Raw genomic sequence first — 24,105 nt, 5'->3', positions numbered from 1 at the left:
GATGGTTCCTCATCAGGGACGTGAGCCTGCCCCTCATCTGGAAGCTCTACAAGTATACACGCCTGGGCCTCACTTCTCCAAGGGCCACCATCCTTCACCCTGGCCACCTCCCCAACTTCCTGCAGTGTTTACGATTTGCTGAAGCAGGTAAAACTTAAGTTTCATTACCAGGAAAACCCAGAATGAGGCCCAATAAATGTGCTGACATACTTGAAAGATACTTGATCTTTGGAACTTGTGTGGGTTTTTTTTTTTTTTTTTGGAACTTGTATTTTCCTAGAGTCAAAAGACTCACTCACTGTACCTCACACCTGTCTTTACTTCCTCGATTGGAAAAATGACAGAGGTGAGCTCTAATATGTGAGACCGCCGAAGATTTGCCAGACGCTCATAATGACTTCTTAAATCAGTGGTTTTTTTTTCTACCAGGTCACCAAGTTTGCGATTGTGCCTCTGAATCTTCTCCTTTTTCTCCTGATGCCGTTGTGCTCGAGTGTAAAGTTTCTGATTCTTTTCCTTGGTTTTGAGGAGGCCTTCAGAATCTAAAATAAATAAATCACATCCAACAATGAGCTGTACAAATAGTTCCTGGGTACTGCACACTACCACTGCCCCCTGCCACCCTCAAAGCAGTAAGTGTCTTCCTGCAGTCTAAACTGAAAGCAAAACCTCAATAAAATTAACTACATGACGTTCACTAAGTATGGAGACTGGGAGTTTAGTTCAAGTATGTTATTAAAAGGGGACCGACCACCACTAAAATGACTCTGGGTCTCCATTTGTAATCAACATCAGTGAGCATCACTCAAGACTATCAAGTGTAAGTTTAGCACAGGAAGTACTTGACTTTCTTACAGTAAGCACTGAAGAACAGCCATGTTGGGCAGAAAAGAGATCTAATTCTAAGTTTGAAAAATTCACTGGCTATCTGATTTTCCTTAGAAAACTATTAGGTGTCCCTTGGGCTACATTCAGAGAGCCCAGGGATAATCTCACAGCAGGTGGTCATGCAGCAAAGAAACAGACCAAAGCCCTGAAAAGTCACAGTGGAGTGCAGCGCCGCCAGCAGGGTGCGAGCACCTCCCATACACCAGCATTCTAACCACTGGAAGGGTAACTAGAGCCTGGCCATACAACGAGAAAACAGACAGACACTCGTCCTTCCCAACGTATGTTCTTTTTATGTAGGTCCTACAGGTTCTAGATCCCAAGACATATTATCAAACAGATCAGGTTGTAGCTAAATTTCTCTAGTGTAGCAATAACAGGCTGTAAAATCTTAGACACCCAGGAACAACTTAAGAGGCTCAAATAAGTTTAAAACCAAGCTCATTATCTTTCCTCTTCACAGATTTTAAACTAGGCTCCCTACTTCACAATTATTTTTCTTTTTTTTTTTTTTTTTTTTTTGCGGTACGCGGGCCTCTCACTGTTGTGGTCTTTCCCGTTGCGGAGCACAGGCTCCGGATGCGCAGGCTCAGCAGCCATGGCTCACGGGCCCAGCCGCCCCGTGGCATGTAGGATCCTCCCGGACCTGGGCACGAACCCGTGTCCTCTGCATGGGCAGGCGGATTCTCAACCACTGAGCCACCACGGAAGCCCCACAATTATTTCTGACCTGTCCTAAATCAATCTCTCTCCTTTTAAATTTATTTATTATTTTTGGCTGTGTTGGGTCCTCGTTGCTGCATGCAGGCTTTCCCTAGTTGCGGCGAGCAGGGGCTACGCTTTGTTGCGGTGCTCGGGCTTCTCACTGCAGTGGCTTCTCTTGCTGCAGAGCACGGGCTCTAGGCATGTGGGCTTCCGTAGTTGTGGCTCGTGGGCTCTAGAATGCAGGCTCAGTAGTTGTGGCGCATGGGCTTAGTTGCTCCGCGGCATGTGGGATCTTCCCGGACCAGGGCTCGAACCTGTGTCCCCTGCATTGGCAGGTGGATTCTTAACCACTGCATCACCAGGGAAGCCCCCCTAAATTAATCTCTTGATGGTCCATTCCATGAGCTGTCCTACAGTTCCTTCCATCTAAGTCTTTCTTTTCATTCCCACTGTCACAATCCTGGTTAACTCTCACCCAAACTCTGCCTGTCTCTAGTTGGTTCCACCCCACACCTCCATGCACCCTTTCACTGGCTCAGTCTTCATAAAGTACAGCCAGTGCTCAGCGGTTCTCCTCTGCCGATCAAACACAGACCAAACTCCTCAGCCTCCCAGCCACCACCAAACTGGTACACACCCCACAGTTCCCTTCTCCACACCCTTCACTCCAGTCTCGTTCAATTACTAGATACTTCAAATGAACACATTAAGTAAGCGCACAGATGGATGGATGGATGCCGAACAAGTCATTCCTTAAATATTTATCTCCATTCTGTTGTTCAGATCAACATCTCTCTAGGAACACTATTTTCTCCCATTCTCCTAATGTCCAAATTGTACTCATTCATCAAGTCCCCCTCCATAAACATTCCCCAGACCTCTTGCTCCCAGGAACTCTATGGTAATGTGTGTGTACCTCACCTATAGCACATGGCTCTTAGCTGCTTACACCAGGTCCAACTGAAGCCTTGTTGTCTCCTGACTGGGATATGAGAAGCAGTTGATAAATGTGTGTGGACCGAAACCACTCTCTTCAACTGAGGACCAAAGAACCTAGGTTATTTCATTGCAGGCAGAAAGTTTCTTATGTTTTCTTTCCTCCTCAGATGCATCTCTTCACCATTCCTGACCAATATGAATGTTCTTAGGGTTAAGTCTCTGGTTCTATCACAAACTTTCCAGCAAGTTCATTCATTTTCATGATCTCTACTGAGCCCTCTACAAGTGCTCAAATGCATCTGTCTAGTCATGGCCTAAGCCATATGGTGGTCAGAGTTTTAAAGGACATTTTCCAATTTCATATCAGGACCCCTTGTAGGTAGCAGGAAATCATCACAGTCACCCAACTTGCACTAGTGCAGACTCAATTTAATTTACTTTTCTCTCTATGCTACCTCCCCCTGAACATTAAAACATTTGGATACTGGGGACTTCCCTGGTGGCACAGTGGTTAAGAATCTGCCTGCCAATGCAGGGGACACAGGTTTGATCCCTGGTCTAGGAAGATCCCACATGCCACGGAGCAACTAAGCCCATGTGACACAACTAGAGAGCCTGTGCTCTAGAGCCTGCGAGCCACAACTACTGAGCCCATGTGCCACAATTACTGAAGCCTGCATGCCTAGAGCCTGTGCTCCGCAACAAGAGAAGTCACTGCAATGAAAAGCCCGCACACCACAACGAAGAGTAGCCCCCACTCACCACAACTAGAGAAAGTCCGCACACAGCAACGAAGACCCAATGCAGCCAAAAATAATAAATAAATAAATTTTTAAAAAAACAAAACCGAAAAACATCTGGATACCGTCTGTAATCTACCCTTGCTTTTTTGGACAAGTAACAGATCAACTCAACTCTGAAATTTCAAATACAATCCAACTTCCCTATCTACACCGTATTATTCTGTATCATGACATCTTAAATCAAAAGATTCTGGGGCTTCCCTGGTGGCGCAGTGGTTGAGAGTCCGCCTGCCGATGCAGGGGACATGGGTTCGTGCCTGGGTCCGGGAAGATCCCACATGCCGCGGAGCGGCTGGGCCCATGAGCCGTGGCCGCTGAGCCTGCGCTCCGCAACGGGAAAGGCCACAACAGTAAGAGGCCCGTGTACCGCAAAAAAAAAAAAAAAAAAAAAAAAAGATTCTGGAGAAAATATTCATCAGGCTCTATAGTTTATAACTGATATTTCAGCAAGATTCTGTTTAAAAAAAAACCGATTATTTATTGAGTAGCAAGCGTTTAATCTAATCCATTGACTTGAGCCCATTCATAGCTTCTGGAATCCATGAACTCCCTTAAAATGTTTGTAAAATTTTGTGAGTCTGGTCTAGTGGGTGGCAACCAGCCTGTATTTATGTCCTAAAGAGCAGTGGTTCCTGAGCCTGGCAGGTCCTCAGAGCAGTGCTACTACTCAAAGTATGAACTATGGATGTGGCCCATCTGCAAACTTTTACCAGACAAGAGGAGTACAGAAATACAGACTAAGTTTAGAAACTATTTTCTTTGATATGGCTATGTGACATTGCCATGACATCCAAGTGTGCAATCATTTTTCTAGTAACTAATTTTATTGTATTTTACAAAATTATTGGTATCGGTTTATGACACATTGGAAATGAAAGAGAAAGAAGTGGCCTTTTACTAGAGACAGTTTAAGAACCATTGATCCTGGTCCCCATGCATGAGATTTTAATTTCCTAAGTCCAAAGTAGGTCCCAGGATTCTCTCTCTAGATCTTAAGAGAAAGGTTATCAGGTGACTCCAATGTTTTGCTAGGGATGGAAATCACAGTTATAGAGTCCACTAATTTAGAACCATATCTTTTATTTTCCATGGTTGTTGCTTTTGTATTTTGGGGCTAGGCGACTATTAAAAAGAGCTGACCAAAGTTTTAAACTTGCATCAGAGAAATGCACCAAGCTCAGTCAATTCATCAATTTCAGGAGGTTCACAGATGCCTGGTGGCAAACTCCTACTGCGAACATCCAGGGAGGAGGGGAAAGAGGGTGAACCCATGGTAAGTAATGAGTCCCTACACTGCTATTGACCCAGAGCCTTTGGAGAGTGCAAGCCAAACTCGGTGGTAGAGTGGCTGGCTGCAGCTCTGAGCAGCCCCTCACCCAGCTACTCTGCTTCTCTAGCTTATTAATCCTGTGAAACTCCATGCAAGCACTTTATTAGGACAAGCATTTTCAAAGACAGCTTTTAAACCATTACCTACCACTATAAAATACTTGCTTCTGAAAGCAATGAGTAGACAAGAAACAGATTTACAAGGTATGATGGCAACCCATTCTAAACTTTAAACACTTATCTTCAGAAATACATGGACTATTTCTTTCTTTTTCAAGTTTATTTTTATTTATTTATTTATTTTTTGGCCGCGTGGCATGTGGGATCTTAGTTCCCTGACCTGGGATTGAATCCATGCCCCCTGCATTGGAAGCGTGGAGTCTTAACCACTGGACCACCAGGGAAGTTCCAACATGGACTGTTTCTAAGGACACAGGACTTCTAAGAGGACTCTTAAAATTTGACAACCACCTTTGATAAAGTATGAAGTACACAGATGTAATGCAAGATTAATACAGATTAAAATATGTATAAAACTCACTGAGTCTTATATTGTGCTTCTGGCATGAACTAACAATTATTATACCTGATTACCAAGACTGACTCTGAGCTTCCTGTAAGGTAAGGGAAACGGGACACATACATTCCTTACCTTTTTAAATTGAGAAATGTAGCAGTTTAAAGGTCATTACATTTGCGTGTGTGTATATGTATATATGGACATGTGTGTGTATGTATATATATATACACACAGATATGTTTTATATACATATATCTAAAAAAATAAATATATATATAAATTCCTTATACAGATGTTTTACAAAGAGAAAGGCAAGCAGTAAACTTTCCCATGTTGCTCTTGCCTCCCCCCACCCCTTCTCTGTCTCCCTTCCTCTGTCTCTCTAGCTTATTAATCGCATGAAGTTCCACATGAGTCCTTCCTCTATTAGGGCTGGAGAGAGGTGGGAAAATTACTTACTTTTCTTCATTTCTTCATTTCCTTTACATATAGTTTGTTTCAGCTGTTCAATCCTCATCTTGCAGGACATTATTTTCCATCTCTTAAAAAAGGTATGAAATAAATATCACAAATGTTGGTCTCTAATGACTAATATGATTATCTACTGGGGACACTACTTATTTTGAGGTGTATCTTAGAAAATGTAATGAAGAAAAGACCAGTATAATTATATTTCTTATAGCTTTTGTAACTAGTGGATTACAAAAAAGAAAAAAAAAATGTTACTCTGGTTCAGTGCAGAAGCTGCTCGAAATTAAGAAAGAGAAATTCACATAGTTCTTTTATGTGTTAATAAGCACAGAGAAAAGTGTTGAAGGATATTCTCTTAACCTGCCCTGTCCAATATGTAACTATAGGTCCCATGTGGTTATCTGTAAGTCAATAAGATTATATAAAATTTTTTAAAAATCCAGTTCCTACTCTCACTACCCACATGTCAGGTGGTACATGTCAACACCACAAGTGGCTAATCGCTACCATATCGGGCAGTGTAGACAGAGAACATTTGCATCATCAGAGAGTTCTATGGATGCGCTGCTCTAAATTCTCAGTGCTGGTTACTGAGGAGACCACCAAATGTATTATCTCACTGATACAATAAGCAAATATTACTTGCAAAATAATAAAAACTGCAATAAAGCAGAAGTTTTTTTTTAAGTGTATAACTCATGTAAGATTTCTTGAAAAGCCTCAAAAAGTTATATGAAACATGAAACTGCCTTTTTACATTACCAGGATTTAGGTACAGCTTCCCCAAAGAGAATAAAGGATAAGTAAAAACCTGCCCTACTAGTTTTTAAAAAGTATTATTTATCTATTCCATAATGCCTCCATAAATGGGGATAACTGAAAGCTTACAACAACAGTCAAATGCCTATAATGTTTCACACTTGTCTAAGTAGTCTGATGGTACAAGATACAGAGTAGATTACAGGAATGTTCAGTGGGTAAAACTCTCCCCTCTCCAGTGGGGTGAGATAAACATCTGAGAACACATGCATGGGAACCGATGGATTCAGGAATAAACTGGCAATGAGATGTCTTTACTTTTAAAAGGTATTAGTCTTTAAGAATCAATATTTAAATTTTTGATAGAAAAACTAGAAAACTTAGAACTTGGAAAAACTGGGATAAAATTCTTTATAAACAGCCTTTTATAACCTTTTTCCATACAACTTGTTTATATAACATTCAGAGCATAAGCAGAATTCACTTACATCACATCTCTTTAAGTACTATTTAAAAATTATGAAGGATGCTTATTATTATTATGAAAAAAATTAAGCATCACAAAAGAGAAGAAAGAGATTGTTAACCTGACTCCTTCCCACTCGTCAGGGTTGATCTCAATTAAAGTTTGATATGCATCTTTTCAGATATATATTTAAAACACATACACAAATGGAATCATACTTTACCCTAGCCTGCTTTTTGTTTGATTGTTTCATTGAAAAATATACCTTGGACATCATTCCATACAAGTAAGTGCATGCAGACTGACCACATTCTTTTCAACAGCTACACAGTATCATAATTATCTCATTCTGTTTGATGAGTATTTAGATTATATATTAACTTTACTACCAATGATGCAGACAATCAGCCTCTTTATCCATAAATCTCTGCATTCACGTATATTTTCTTAGAAGGAAAATTGCTGATATACCACATGTGCATTGAAAAAAACAACAAACCACCACCAAATTGTCCCCCAAACAAATATGTGAATATACACTCCCACCAACAGTGAATAAAAGTATAATCAATCAAACTCCTTATTTTCATATGTTGTACTCATTTTTTCCCAGTTTATAATCATACTGCTACGGTCTTTAACATATAGAACTTTTAAACTTTTATGTAGTGTGTCAAATGTTTTCCTTTATGGCTTATAAAGGTCTGCTCACCCCCAGATTATATAAATACTCTCTCATATTTTCTTTAAATATTTGAGTTTATTTTTCACATTCAATCATTAACCCATCTACAAAGTAGGTGTTTACGATGAGTAATTTTTTTAAAAAGGCCACCTCACTGTTCTTGTATCTTTATGTCAATACCAGACTTCATAATTATTCCTTACAGTGGTTCCATAATTAATTGCCAATACCCTGTTTTTGGTACCTGGATGAAACATCTGAGAAGCCCACACTACAAATATATTCACAGAGAACTGCCAAAAAAATGATCAAAAATTAATTTAAATTCGATTTTTTAAGTTCTGCCAACTTAAAAACATGTAACCTCAAGTGTAAAGAATATTATTTAAATACTTCTTATAGCTTACCAACTGATCTGTTATCCATTTTCCTTCCATAGCTTTTAACACTCTGTATGGAGAAGAGACAAAAGAAATATGCTCTTAAAATAATGAATTCAGTGAAGCTCAAAAATGCAAAATCAACAACTTTTTAAAATAAGGTCTTAGAACAGCTGGATATACCAAAGGGGGATGTAAGCATTGAAAAATGTTTTCCAGATTCCCTGCTCTCTACAATTTTTTCTCACCTCCTTCCTTTTGCACTTTTAATACAGCTCAGAGCCTTTCTATAAACACTCACAATAAACTTCCATAACAGCCATAGCCTTTGTCCTCCATCATAATCAATAATTTCCATCAATCATAATTAATAATAATGATAGTTACAAGAGAATTCATGGTCCAAATGCTATTGTCAGCTCCCCCCAAAATGGCACAAGCCATGGGACTTCCCTGGTGGTGCAGTTGTTGAGAATCCCCCTGCCAGTGCAGGGGACAGGGGTTCAAGCCCTGGTCTGGGAAGATCCCATGTGCCGCAGAGCAACTAAGCCCGTGCACCACAACTACTGAGAGTGCACTCTAGAGCCCGCGAGCCACAACTACTGAGCCTGTGTGCCACAACCACTGAAGCCCACGTGCCTAGAGCCCGTGCTCCGCAACAAGAGAAGCCACCACAATGAGAAGTCCGTGCACCACAACGAAGAGTAGCCCCCGCTCGCCACAACTAGAGAAAGCCTGTTCACAGCAACGAAGACCCAACACAGACAAAAATAAATAAATAAATAAAAATTTTTTTAAAAAAAGGCATAAGCCAGCTTAGGCAAAAATTTGTTCCACGGAATGAAGTGTTCTATAGGAAAAAATAAAAGCTTCCGTGATAAAGTTAGAGAAACGACTGAGTTAAATAAATCTAAGCGGGTTTTTCTAATGCAGAGTATCTCTGAAGATTTCATCTACTCATAAATGTGTTAATCAGGTCTGGGGTGTGTATGGAGAATAGTGACTGGATCAGTTTAGGACAAAAGGTTCCACAGGACAATTCTGAAATCCAGAGGATGAAAGATTCATCAGGTGCTCATTAATATTCAGATTCCTGGGCCTCCCCCCAGACCTACTGAATCCGAATATCTGAGGATAGGATTCCAAGAATCTACATTTTTAACCAGTACCGAAGTTAATGAATTCTGATGTACATGATCTGCCGACCACACTTTGCAAAACCCTGATACAGAAGAATAAAGATAACAGAAGCAATAATGTCCTACAAGAGCCACCACCGTTAGTCTAATATGCCTTCTGTCCTGGACCCATTTACCATACGTCAATTATCAGGGCCACTGGTTTGATTCATCCATCCAGTCACTGCCTGCTGTGAACCAGGCACAAGGTTGGATCTCAGTGTTTTCTAGAATCTTGATCATCTCTCCTATTTTGCTTCTCCCAGATATACTGCTCTTCTCACGGGGAGATTTGTAACCTAAATTCAATAAACTAGCAATCCACATGTATGCATACCAACCACAGCACTGAATTAAACCATGTAGTGATTAGACAACCTCCACAAATTGAAAAACAAAATGAAAACTCACTCTTTTTGAAATTCTTCTTGTTTGCTCTTAAGTTGGCTTAACCTTTCCTTCTTGTCTATAAACCTGTAAGAAAAAAATTCAGTGTTTTATTTAAATGTTTATTTTTTTTTTCAGTTGAATGAGATTATGCAAATTCCTGAGAGCCAAACATTTCTGCAGACTCATCCGGAAATGTCACTGTCCTGAATATATCTTCTCAATGGCACGCTTACAGCTGCTTACCATTTGGTTATTTAAAACTAAGTTCAAATTCTCAGCTTTAAAACTCTTTCATGGGTTTATAAAATAAGTCTATATGTTGTTTTCACCCCTAGGTTAAATTGTCCTCCAAAACAGGTAAATCAGAGCACTAAAATGAATCGGAATTCAAGAAAACGGAGGCTTCCATTATAAAAATAATTGTAATTATTAAGCTTAATTTAACCCTACTCTCATTTATAAATTGGTTCCTTATAATTCTTACAGTACAATTTTTTTCTTACTAATTTTACTGCTAGTCATTACGGGCTAGCAAGTTACTTAATAAAAGTTATCAAAAGGAAAGAATATCACATTGCAGTTCATTTTTGCTGTTTGTCACTATTCTACCCTTATTCTTATTTTCTTCCTGCTACCTTATGTGGGATTAGTTTGCTTTTTTGTTTTTTTGCAGTTTAAGGTAGGAAATTCAATCATCAACTTTAAACCTCTCCCTTTTTAATATAAGTATACAGAGTTATAAATTTCCTCCAGAAGTATTGCTTAAGCTAAACCCTAAACATTTTGATATCGTGTATTTTACCATTTAGTTTGACATTTCTAATCTTCCATCAAATTCCCTCTTTGACCATTGAATTATTTAGAAGTGTATTGCTCAATTTCCAGATATACGGGGTTTTTTTGTAACGTACTGTTATTTTTCTACTTTAATGCTGATGTGGTCCCAGAATATTCTCTATGAGATTTTAATCTTTTGATTTGAGACTGTCTTATGGCCTTGCATATGGTGCGCCACGTCTTGGTGAAAGTTTCATGTGCACTTGAAAGAACGTGTTTTCTATAGCTGCTGGATACAGAGTTCTATAGATGTCAACTAGCTGAAGGTGGCTATAGCAGTGATACTCATATCTTCTAGGTCTATGCTGTTCAATACGGTAGTCATCAGGCACATGTGGCTACTAAGTATCTAAAATGACTTGTTGCTTAATAAGAATTTTAGGTGAGGGCTTCCCTGGTGGCGCAGTGGTTGAGAGTCCGTCTGCCGATGCAGGGGATAGGGGTTTGTGCCCCGGCCTGGGAAGATCCCACATGCCGCGGAGCAGCTAGACCCGTGAGCCATGGCTGCTGAGCCTGCGCGTCCGGAGCCAAAAAAAAGAATTTTAGGTAAAAAAAAGTATGACTAACATCATGCAACTGATTTTGAACTCAGCTAATGGTGGCTCACTACTTTCAAAAAAACAAAGGTAATGCCACATGCTACAGTAACATGGTGTGGATTAGGCCTTTGGCTATCTCGTGAAAAAATGAAAACAATTTAACAGAACCATAACAGCCCTAGAAATCTCTTCCTTAAAATAATCCAGACATAAAAGTCTCTCTAACATACTATTTCTATAATCCCACATTTGAAACATACCCAGATATCTACTTCTAAATGGAAGGGATAAAATGGTCTAATTATGACCCTACCATTTAATAGTCAGTCACTGAAAATGTACAATATATATTAAACAAGAAACCAAATCAGATAATATTACATGTGACAGAATTATATACTTACATGACTAAATTAAAATTAAATTAAAAATTCAGTTTCTCAGTTGCACTACCCACATTTCAATAGCCACATATGGCTGGGGGCTATCTTACTGGATGGCATAGATACAGAACATCACTGCACAAAGTTGTACTGGGTAGCACTACAATGGACAGTAAGGTGGTAACTACATGAAACAGTATTAGAAAACCCAGAAACCAGTGTGGGATGTGGACAAATTCATAGATTCATCAATTAATTTATCAGGCATTTACTATGTGCCTGCAACTTATGACAAAGCATTTTACAGAACATTAAGAAATCTAATCTTTTATTTTTCTGCAACTGGTTGTGAACTAGACACGTTACTTGTTATATGCTTCCACTTCCTTCTATCAAAAATGAGAAACGAATGTGGTATTTACTTCTACCTAAGGTGGTGATTCATGCTCCGATAAACTGAAGGAGATGACAAACTCACAAGGCTCATCCACCTGTGTAAACAAAGGACTGACATGGAGGATAAAATCCTGCTTTTAGGGGCTATAAACCAGACCTGTTGTAAAAATGCCACTTTGCAGTAAAACAAACTGGGATGATAACACTGTCCAGCTTTAAATCAAGCTGGTTAGTTCTCTTCGGTTTTAAGAAAAAAAAAAAAAAAACCAAAACAAAACAACAACAAACTTAAAACCTAAACATACAGAGGACAGCAGGAATAACAAACAGAAGACAACAGTTCCTACTGTATCAAACACTTCATGAGTAATGTCATTCTTCATGAAGGAAATGAAAAATAGGTGGTGTGAACAAAGCAAAAGCAGATGGTTATCAAGGAATGCGGCTGGTCAGCGAGCCAACTGCTCACCAGTGCCTCATCCATCCTCTGCATTCTCCGTCCCAGGACTCACAGAGATAGAGTAGGAAAAAAAAAAAGAAAAAAGAAAAAGGAAGGGGAGAAAGGCCTTTTTTATATACTGTCTTTGAAGCTGGGTTTATTACGTAAAATGTTCTGTATCTTTTTCCACTTCAGGACATAAAGACCTATCTCATTCTTTAACAGGTACACAGAATTTCACTGAATGGACATCATATAATTTATTTACAGAAACACCTACTGATGAACATTGCCATCGCTTCCAAATTTTCACTATTATCAGTAATGTTAGAAATGAATATCCAGGTGCATTTAGGTTTACATGGCAACTCCTGGCAGTTATCTTTAAATTTCCTCTGAATCATTTCATATTATATTTTACAACCCTACCAACCTGTTTTCTTACTCGCAGCACTGCACATCTTACTCTTTGCTAACCTGACTGGCCTCCCACTCCCTCTCTTCAAAGACAGTTCACAATTCATTTATTTACCTTTCTTCACTTCACAGTTAGAAATGTTTAACACCTTTTCCTATCTTATTGGCTACTTTTCTTTTGTTATCCCCCTATGCCCTTTGTTCATTTTTCTACAGTTTTTTATTTTTTTAAAAAATTTTTGGCTGCACTGGGTCTCACTGCTGTGCACAGGCTTCCTCTAATTGCGGTGAGCAGGGTCCACTCTTCATTGCGGTGCACGGGCTTCTCATTGCGGTGGCTTCTCTTGTTGCGGAGCACGGGCTCTAAGCACATGGGCTCAGTAGTTGTGGCTCACGGGCTCTACAGCGCAGGCTCAGTAACTGTGGCACACGGGTTTAGTTGCTCCGCAGCATGTGGGATCTTCCTTGACCAGGGCTTGAACCCGTGTCCCCTGCATTGGAAGGTGGATTCTTAACCACTGTGCCACCAGGGAAGTCCTATAGTTTTTTTTTTTTAAGGTTATTTATTAGAGAAATTAGCTATTTCCTTTCATACATCTTGAAATTATTCTTCCTCAATCTGCTTAGTGACTACTTATGTTTCTGCTCTACAAATTTTCCAAAATTTTATGCAGATACATTTATCAATTTTGTTGTTGTTCAGTGGCTCTACAGTTTTCTATTGTTTTCCGAAAAGAATCTGCCAGTGAACCTATACCATGCATCAAGGGTTTTACAACACTTTCTTTCTTTATTTTCTTTCTTTCTTCTCTCTCTCTCTCCCTCCCTCTGTCTCTTTCTTTCTTTCCTTATTTATCTATCTAAGCCAGGTCATAGTTGCGCCACGTGGGATCTTCGTTCTGGTGTGCAGGATCCTTTCTTCTCTTTTTTTTTTAGTTGCGGCATGTGGGATCTAGTTCCCTGACCAGGGACTGAACTTGGGCCCCCTGCACTGGAAGCACGGAGTTCTAGCCACTGGACCACCAGGGAAGTCCCTACAACACTATTTCTTATATTTTCTTTCCCAATTTAAAAATGCCTTCTTTGTTATTTACCAAATTCTTCCAGGCTTATATTTGCTTTTCTTCCCTACAAAAGTACTCCCTTAAGCTGACTTTAAAAAGTGCCCCCGTGATAGAGACTGATGAAAACTAGGACCAGACGGTCAGACAGAGTCTGGGTTGTGTGCCACCTCTCGTAGTCAACAGTGCTACAAGACATGGCACACAGCCCAGCTCAGGCTTCAGAGGGAGCTCTCCAGCAGTCACGCCTGCCTGGGCTGCCCCTTGAGGACAGGTTAGAGGTGGCCTTGCTAAGGGAAGGAAGGCATTATAGGCAGAGGAAGTTCTGCTGTTTCACAAGGTGAGAAGTTCATCTGTCCTGCCCTAGAGAACCTCAATACACCAGCGGGACAGCAGGGACAGGAGTGTGCTGCTGATAAGGGTCAGTTAAGAGTGTGACCCTCATCACTCCACGCTATCCATGGCCACAGGTCGTCCTGGGCAACTGAGTGGATCTCGCTACAGGTGGGACTGGTCACCTAAGTCTGTCCCACGCAATCAGAAAAGCAGCACCCGGGCATGCACTCTATCAGGGATCCTACTATTAATTCTGTGCTAGATGATCATTAACATCGTCATAACACCTACAACTTACTGAGCACTTACTTAGTGTCTTTCATAAAATAACTCGAATTCCTCCATCTGCCTTCTCAGTCCTTTCCCTCATCCTTTGTGCCTAGGGTAATGGCGATAGAAAAGTCCAAGAAACACTACTAATATATTTTAAGAAAGGTAAAACAAACAAACAAAAAACACAAAACTTTCGAATATGCCACTGAGGGCCCTAAAAATTAGTAAACCCTTTGAACCAGTTACACAGTTCAAGGAAAAGATCAGAGATGACGAAGAAGATTTATGCCAACTGTGAAATTAGTCATAATAGCAAAAACTGGAAACAACTTTAATGTCCAAAAGGAGAATGATTATCAAACGACACCATATTCCATGAAGGACATTAAAATATTTTTGTAGACAAAGACATTAGTATGTGTTTGAGATGTTGGGTTAAAGAAAACAAAAAAGCAGAGCATCAAGCTATATACACATGGTATGATTCCAAATGAAACAAATGTATTTACAAGCACACACACATATATAGAAACAAGGCTGGAAGCAAATATAACAAAACACTAACAGTTGTGAGAATATGGGCAAAATCTGTTTCCTTCTTTAGGTATTACTGTACTTTACAAGTTTCCTACAATAATCATAGATACTTTTATAATCAGAAAAAAGGACAGTATTCAATCAATTAAATTTTCTCAAGCTCCACCTCTGAGGATCATATCCACTATAAAAACATATACACAATCCCCTAAAAGTATCTAAAGTCCTTAGGTCTCTTGACACCGATTATATTCCTTAGGTTCCTTAAATCTAAAAGCAGAAAATGAGCATTAACAGTTTTTAGGTCAGTGGTGGAGAATTATCCCAAGCTCCAATTTGGACACAGGGTTGGTGAAAAGTTAACGATGATTCTGACTCTAGAAATAAGGCAGAAAGCAGAAAGCCTTCTTGGGGAAGAGAGAGCACAGATGCACCTGGAGAAGAGCACAAGCAATCTCCCTTATTTAAGGAGAAATGGTTAAAGAACTGCATATTTCTTGAACTAGGATACTTACACAGCAAGAATTACTAGCCATCAAATTTTTCTCCTTTAAATTCTTTAGGCATTCAAGGATATTAACGTTTATGGACAAATGCAATATGAAAAAACACAGTCCTTATCAGAATGGTTCTTCTATCTTATGTTAGAATATTTAGGTATGAGAAAATACACAGCTGACCCTTGAACAATGTGGGTTTCAACTGAGTGGGTCGACTTACATGCAGGTATTTTTCAACAGTAAATACTACAGTACTACACGGTCGAAATTTGGTTGAATCTGTGAATGTGGAGGAACTGCAGATAAGGAGGGCTGATTATAAATTACAGGTGAATTAACCCCTGTTGTTCAAGGGTTAACTGTAGTAAAAACATACTCCACTGGCAGGAATGAAGGTTAAGTGATTAGGAGAAAGTAGAAACAGAGCATTGTTTCGTTTTCTCCCTTGTAAAATGGGAATAGTGATTATCCTACTTGGTTATAGGGATTAAATAAGATAAATGTGAAAGCATCAGGTACAGGCACTTAGCACATAATATAGGCTAGTTTCCCTTTTCTTCATTGCAATGAGTGATTTTGCACTTAATCTTGCTAATGTATTAAACTGAATATATATATATATATATATATATTTATACATGTATTTCAGATCTGGTGGTAAATTCAAGAATTAGCATAGCCCAGCAATAAGTAAGGCACAACTACTCTGAGCTTCCTCATTCTAAAAACAGATTAATAACTCATGGTTTTGTGGTAGGGAACAAAATGACATAGTAAATGTGAAATTCTTTTATAAATTCTAAAAGGTACACATAATGGTAAGAGTAGCCACTGATACTGATTGAAAACAAGTTACATTTTCTTAGCAGATCCACATGTATTGGTGTAAATACAATTAATAAGCTGCATGGGATGGGAGTTGTGACCCTTCTTGAAAGATATAACCAAACAGAAGTCAGGTTGATAAACCCTTGTCTAAAGATGGGGAGTCCAGCTACCTATAGAGCTTTTATTCTGCTGAGTGGGGCATACAAATGTGGGCCCAGAACCGAAATCCCCTGACAATATTTTTATTAGCTACAGTGACTGACAACCAAAAAGAGATGTCTAAAGGGTAGTTTTTTGGATGTTGGCTGTGTCTTCCCCTTGAAATGTTTAGTAACATCTACATTTCTTGCTCGTCCTTTATCCCACCTCTCAATTTGTTTAGTGCCCATATTTCTGTTTCTTGGTAGAACTGTAGTCATATATTCTTAAAACTCATCAGTGAAGGTAGTGCTGCATCATTCCTGATGCAGGGTACATATAAAAGCAATACTGGAACTTCCCTCGTGGTCCAGTGGGTAAGACTTCACGCTGCCAATGCATGAGGCCTGCGTTCGATCCCTGGTCGGGGAACCTGCATGCCGCAACTAATCGTTTGCATGCCACAACTAAGACCCAGTGCAGCCAAAATAAATTTTTTTAAAAAAGCAATACTACTCATATGCTCATAAATTTTGCCTTTCTTTTTTTTTTCTTTTTTTTTTTTGATCCACACTTTAAAATAACTGGTTCCTAAACCAGCAGGCAGATGTTCCTGGGTATCCTCAGATTATGTTCCCTGTCTCATTCCTACACTATCATAAACTGGTAAGCAATTTTTTTCAGTTTCGAGTGGAAAGATTACTTCAACTTGTTATCTACTGGGTAGCAGTCTTATCTTTGGTGTCAGATAAATGTATAATCCAGAAAATTATGTTCCTGTTAAAAGACCTGTAATTTTTTTAAAACTAAATTTATTTATTTATTTAATTTTAAAAATTTTGGCTGCTTTGGGTCTTCGTTGCTGTGCACGGGGTTTCTCTAGTTGCAGCAAGCGGGGGTTACTCTTTGTTGTGGTGCACGGGCTTCGCATTGCAGTGGCTTCTCTTGTTGCGGAGCACGGGCTCTAGGCGTGCAGAGGATTCAGTAACTGTGGCATGCAAGCTCAGTAGTTGTGCCTTCCAGGCTCTAGGGCTCAGGCTCAGTAGTTGTGGTGCACGGGCTTAGATGCTCTGTGGCATGTGGGATCTTCCCGAACCAAGGATCGAACCTGTGTCCCCTGTGTTGGCAGGTGGATTCCCAACCACTGCGTCACCAGGGAAGTCCAAGACCTGTAATTTTTAAATGTTCTCCAGTACAAGATCCAAAGGAGATTGTATTGAGAGTACTGCTTAAAATCATTCCTTTTCATCTCTTAAGGAAGCACACACATCAAAAGACAGATGAAAAAGCAGAGAAGATAGTGGGCACTGTTTTCAGACTGAGGCCAAGGTGGGAGATGAGGAAAGGATAGTGCTGGGAGGGTACCAAGGTTACAAGCCATTGTTCCCACTGAACAATGACAAAAAAAGTAGCTCATTCAGGTATTTTTCAATCTAACTGCCAAACTCATACTGTCCACAAAATTATGTAAAGATGCATTCTCCCTTCTTAGGAGTCAAAAGAACTAACTATTGAGAGACAGATTTGTTCTTTAATATCTAATTTTCCTTGAACTGCTAAACCATTACAAACTATAAATTCAGCTAGTCTATTAATGAAACCTGAAAAAAATACATCTACATTTACAAGAATTTTGATAGGCACATCACATTCAAGATCCTTATAGGTACAGCTAATCTGGCTAATTTACTGAAAAGAATCAGAGGTTAAACAAGAGTATAAATTGTGCTGTAAGCTTCCTTATTTTATTTCAAAGTGGTTTCTCACAGTTAGTCAGCAGTTTTTCACAAATAAAAGGAAAAAAGAATCTGAAAGCAAAATTTTTCATAAATACTGAAGACAACAGAATATTTCACAATCAACCTTTGGCCCAAGAAATTTAAGGCTTACTAGTAGTGTCAGTGTAAAGCTTTGAGAGCAGAGACCTGCCTTTCTCTTCTGTAACTGCCAGAATATTTTATGCAGATAACTGTACCCAATGAGAGCTCAGTTAAACTGATTTGACCATTAGGACAGTGGTCCTGGGTCTCAACAGATTCTCACATCCTACTAGATGCTAGGCACTGTTCTGGGAACAAAGGAGAACAAACAAGCAAACTCCTCTTCCTCAGGAATACAAGGTTCAGGACCGGGAACGATGGAAAGTGAAGTGAAGCTGCCTGTTATCCCTGAACCTTAAAATTTCTTTTTCGTTTCTAAATTTTGAATGGTTCTGGTATTTATTTTTCACTTTTCTGCTCGGTCATAAAAAGAAATCCACTATAACACATCCCTCTTCTGAAAATAATTTGTATTTCAGCTTCTAAAGTTGTCTTGCCTTTACCATTCCTTCAACAATCTGCTTATTGTGTGATACCCACTGCTGCTGCACTGGGGATCCAACTGAACAAAACCAGAATTCATGCTTGCGTGGAACTACATTCTGGATGCAGTTACTTTCCTCAAAAAAGTAACACCACTTACCATGCTCAATACCATGAAAGAATTGAGTATTGTGACAGAAATGCGGGGAGAGATGGAAGTGGGGACCTATCTTAGTGAATGAAGGTCAGGGACGTCTCACTGAGGAAGTGACATTTAAGTTGAGACATGAAAGGAAAAGTGACAATCAGGAGGAACAGTGTTCCAGGCAGAGGGAACAGCAAGGAAAAAGACCCACGGGTGGAAAAGTTTCATGTGTTTGAGGATGTGAGAGAAGGCCCAACTACTGAGCTGTGAACATGAGGGTACATGGCAAGCGTTTATTTTTTGAGTACTTAATACATGCTAGACATCATGCTAAGTACTTCAGTGCATGCTCTTATGTAATCACTACCAGAAACCTATGAAGTTAGATACTCCATTTTCAAAATGAAATAAGCACAGGAGAGATTAAGAAACTTCAAAATCACATAGCAAGTGGTGGAGCTTGGATTCAATTCAATAGAGCTTGAAACCAAAGACCACATTTTAAACTCAACCTTACAGCCAAAGTTAGAAGGTAGACAGTAGCCAAATCACATAGGGCTTAATATGCCATAGTAAGGAGCTTGAATTTTATTTTAAATAAAGTGGAAAGCCACTGAAAAGGTTTAAGCAAAACAGTGACATTATCTGATTTACATTTCTACTGTGGCTGTTGTGTGAAAGCCAGAGGGAGGCTAGGGAGGAGCTGTATGTGTAAAAGAAAGGAAACTAATAAGTAGCCAGGAGAGAAATGACAGTGGTCTGGACTAGAAGTAGACAGATTCAAGATCTACTCTGGAGCAGATCAAATTAGACTTGTCAATATTTTGGATACACAGAGTAAGAAAAAAGGAAAACGCTAGGATAATTCCCGGGTTTCTGGCTTTAGTGACAAATGGGTCGTGATTTATAATAATGAAGTGATTCAGAATCATACTAAGTTTGGGAAGGAAGGGTAGATTGACCCAATCATTCAACAAATCTTTATTAAACTTCTACTGTGTGAGGATACAGAAGAGTACAAAACTATTTTGTCCTCACAGAGCTTACATCACTGGAGCAGGGGGCAGTTAGACAAATTAATAGGTAAACCATAAGATGGTGATAAGTGCTATGGAAAACAATAAAGCAGGTTAAGTGGGAAAGGAAGTTACTATTTCAGTTGAATAGTCCAAAGAAAGAGTTCCTCTAATGTATGAGTAGAGGCCTAAAGGAATCAAAGGAAGGAGCCCTGAAGACTTCTAGAAGAAAAGAGTCCTGGCAGTCCGAATAAGACTGCAGTGGTCCTGAAGCAGGAGTGTTCTTGGTATGTTTGAGGAGTGGCAGGGAGGCCAGGATGGTATTGTAGAGTGGGTAAGGGAAAAGCAATAGATCAATGGAGGAACAGACAATACAGAACTTTGGATAAGGACTTTGGCTTTTTTTACTTTGGGTAAAACAGGAAACCCCTGGAAGATGTGAACAGAGGAATGGAGGAGTGGTGTTACTCTTGTTGCACTAGGCGAATTACACTATAAAGGAGAAAGGGTGGAAGCAGGAACTCAAGAGGCAATTATCCTCTGGTGGACCAAACCAGGAGGGAGTGAAAGGGTTGGATTTAGGATAGGTTTTGAAGGGTGGATGGGATTTGTTGATGGGATTATATATGGTGGCATTAAGAGAGGAGTCAAGGAAGACTGGAAGGTTTTTTTGGCCTGTGCCAGGGAGTGAGGTTACCATTTACTGGGCTGGAATGAACACGAGAGGAACAGATTTATGATGGATAATCATGAATTCAGTATGCTATATTAAGATGGAGATTCTCATCACAAATTTAAATACAGATAGAGTATGCAGCTGTTTTCTTGATTTCACAAAGGCCTGGGTTGGTTACAAGTCTGGCAGTCTTCAGCATATAGAAGATATTTAAATTATGGGAATGAATCTAAGAAAAAGTATATAGAGAAGAGGGTCCAGAACTGAACCCATGATAAACTCCATCAGTTAGACATTTCCATCTCATACCTAGTATTCTTATAATAAAACTGTGTTAATTTTTAAAGCTATTACTTATTACATCAGCAGTTTCTAAAGTCATCAAGTACATCAATGAGACACAGTGATGAACTAAAAGATTGTATCATACAAATCCCCTCAAAAGAAAAAGAAATGAACTCCATTCACGATGAGAGGACTGTCAGCAACTCAAAAAAACATTACCAAATACAGCCGTTATATAATCCAGTGGTTAAGTGCATGGCATATGGGTTCAGGCTGCCTGGAATTTAATTCTGGTCCCCACACTTATTATCTGTGTGACCCAGGGCAAGGTACTGTGCAGTTTCCTTGGCAGTAAGTTACAGAAAATAACTTCCCGGGTTGTTGTAAATGAATTAACACCTGAACTTTTGCACTGAAAAAAATAGCTGGCTTACTGTCATTAACACTAAGTTATTGAAACAGAAGTTGGGCCTGAGAGACCTTGCAGCTAATCACACTAATTTTTCAATTATCTTAACCAAGGAATTGTAGGTCTCTGTTTAAATTTCAAAACAAGGCCAAAACGCGTTCTTGAATTCTCTTAACTAAGCGCTTGCAGCTTCCAGTCTGGATTTTAAAACAAAGCCAAAACACATACCCTAAGTCCTTAGCATCTAAAACAATCTTTGGAAAAGGGAGGAACTAGCTAGCCTAGTTCAGGGTAAGCACGTCTGATAAGATCCACCTGTGACACAGGCTACCAGGACCCGAATCCCTCTTAACCAGTTACTTGATTCTCCTCTGGTCTCTCCTCTTGAGAATGAACGTGCTTTCGAAAACAAAGGTTAAACCCAGCATTTGAACGGGAGTGGAACAAAGTACCGAGAATCCAACTCTATGGCAGTAATAGGAGAACACCTCTCCACAACCACCATCTATCCCTTTTCCCTAGTACCCAAGAGCACCGTGAGGTCACACTCCTCTCGAGTGGGTTAGGGGGAAACGGCGACCTTCTCTCTTCTGGCCTCCATCCCCGACTCTTTCCCCTGGGAGCAAAGCGCCGGCGCAAAGCAGTTACCCTCCCTACCTCCCCCTCCTCTCGCTGGGCGCCGGGGCCCAAACTCAGGCCCCAGGCTCCAGCCTCCAGCCTCCGAGGCGGTGGAGACATCTGGGTTAGAAACCATAGGGCCGTGGCGGCTGCCGTACCTTTCACGGTCGCGGCCGTCGAAGTAGACGAAATCGCCGCTCTGGACGCACTTGGCGCAGGTCAGCCGCCGGCGGGTGGTGTTGCACAGTGGGCACCGCTCGACTGCCACGTACAGCCCCTCCGCGTCGTCCACGGAGTCTACCAGGTCCCGGGCGACGGGCTGGGGCCCGCAGCCAGGAGCCTCCGGCGCCCGGGATCCCTTCCCACTGGGAGACGCCATGATGGCCTCAGAGCAGAGCCAGTCACGTGGGATTTTGTTTTCAACCAGGTGCATCCTGGGCGAGGAGGAGGGGCCTGGGAGGGGCCTTGGGAGGCGCCTGAAGCGCGGTTGGAGTCCCGCGAGACGCTCGCCGGGCCTCACCCATCCCTCGGCCGCTGAGGGCCGAAGGGGCAGTGGCTTTTTCTAACTGCTCGGGGGTGGCCGGTTCCGAAGCAGGAATTATGTTTACAGGGGCGAGTCAGCCCAACAGAATGTCATCAGCGGTTCAGTCACGCCCAGGCTACACGTTAACGCCTCCAGCTTGTGCAAGAAATGGTAATACGATGCCGTAAGGATTCTGGGAAAACAGACTGGGAACACAATGAGGGAATTTTTGTCATTCGCTCTGGATGCTTTTAAATTTGGCTAAAACTATCGCAGAGTTGGGTGAGGGAACTGGGTCTTGGAACGAGGTTGAATTTTGGCCCACCCGTCTTCTTAATAGCTGTGTAATTCGGGGCAAATTCCTTAACCTCTCTCTGCCTGTGTTCTTAAGTGTTAAATGGAGAGAATTTCAGTACCCACCTAAGGATTAATAAGTAAATCCGTTTAATAGTAATCTGATAAGTACTTTACCAATAATAGCTAACCAGTGGAAACAACTGTACTGAACGTGTAAATCAAAGTTGTATCTTCCTGAAAAATAAATTTTAATGTCCAGCATTCCACCCCTTCTCTGGGCCATATCTTAAAGAATTTGAACTAGGTAGAATTTAACATGGTTAGATGACTCCAAATTTCTTTCTGTGGGGATAAATAGGGTGGGTTGGAGGATTATATCAGAGTAACTAGTGTTTGAATATGCCTGTAAACTACAGAAGAAAAAAAATTAGGCTCATAGGTCAAATGATCAAGACCACTGATTCTCAAGGATTATTTTGGCAGGCTGTAAATTAATGACTGCCCTAAATTCTCTCTCCAGCTAGGGCTTCTCTCCCAAGTTCCATACCCCCAAATTCATAACTGCCTGCACTAGGCTTAAAGTAATGTACAGTGACCACCAACAAACTCAGCAATTGGGAAACTGAAATTAAAACTGAACTCTCAGGAATTCCCTGGCAGTCCAGTGGTTAGGACTCCAAGCTCTCCCTGCTTAGGGCCACAGTTCGATCCCTAGTCAGGGAACTAAAATCCCACTAGCCTGCACGGTGCCGCCAAAACAAAAATTAAAAAACCCTGAACTCTCCCTCCCCACAGATGTTTCCTCATCTTAGTAAAAGACAATCACTGCCCACTTGGGAACAAGGGCCATGACTCCTGTTAGCCCATCCCTCCTTGTTAATCTCCACCTCTCCATCAAATGCGGCTGATTCCACAACCTAATTAGGTCTTGAAGCTGAGCTCTTTGCTCCAGCCTCTTAGTCTTATCTGGTCTATTTTAAAACAATTACATAGGATTATAAAAGTACCCCCAAAAAGCGCAAAATCCCTAAACTGTTTTCAAAGTAGACCTTATCTCTACCTGAATGGTTCCTGAAAGTTTAAGATTTATTTTTAAGGGAGAGAAATAATTTTCTCTGACCATTTCAAACAAAAGGATGTTTATTTCATTTTTCTTAAGTTTTCAGACTTCCATGTTTCATTTGTATTCTGAAAGGATCCTTCACAGGTCCGTACCTAATGGCCAGGATCATCTACTCAATATTTTAAAAGGCAAAAAAATAGACAATTTTCTATCCTGTTTTATGCAGTTATTTGAAATTTTTATATATTGCTATGTATTTTTGGAGAACACATGTTAATGTACTACATCTTTAACAAGAGCAAAGCATTAAATTTTAATGATGTTACAGTGTCATTCTAGCAAGGCCCTAAATCTTTCAAATTCTGAAGTAAGTTTACTTTTTCCATTTAAAAAATAACATACATGAGTCATTTTGAAAAAAAGTTTCTTCATTTCTTAGGCATGGTTACTCATACAGAATCACACTTTAATAACAAGTCAAAATGTGCATGGAATATCTATAATCCAGCTGTTTCTGTGCTGGGCTTATGCACATATTCAAACCAACATACTGTGAGATGTTGAATGATATAC

The 24,105-nt window shown here is 40.2% G+C and overlaps 1 protein-coding gene across 1 annotated transcript in view; it reads right to left on the bottom strand.

The window, feature by feature from the left end:
• ATG14 (autophagy related 14) overlaps window positions 1-22,345 on the bottom strand; it is a 37,796-nt gene extending 15,451 nt beyond the window's left edge. The window contains exons 1-5 of the mRNA XM_059055720.2: window positions 21,808-22,345; window positions 9,535-9,597; window positions 7,973-8,015; window positions 5,644-5,725; window positions 305-542 (exon numbers count right to left, since the gene is read on the bottom strand). Coding sequence (XP_058911703.2) covers window positions 305-542; window positions 5,644-5,725; window positions 7,973-8,015; window positions 9,535-9,597; window positions 21,808-22,082 — 701 coding nt within the window. The 5' untranslated portion in view covers window positions 22,083-22,345. The remainder of the gene's footprint in view (window positions 1-304; window positions 543-5,643; window positions 5,726-7,972; window positions 8,016-9,534; window positions 9,598-21,807) is intronic.
• Between the last annotated feature and the right edge of the window lie 1,760 nt (window positions 22,346-24,105).

Source organism: Kogia breviceps, chromosome 3 (genome assembly GCF_026419965.1).
Source record: "Kogia breviceps isolate mKogBre1 chromosome 3, mKogBre1 haplotype 1, whole genome shotgun sequence".
NCBI classification, from domain to species: Eukaryota; Metazoa; Chordata; class Mammalia; order Artiodactyla; family Physeteridae; genus Kogia; species Kogia breviceps.
This window is presented reverse-complemented; position numbering and strand designations above follow the sequence as displayed.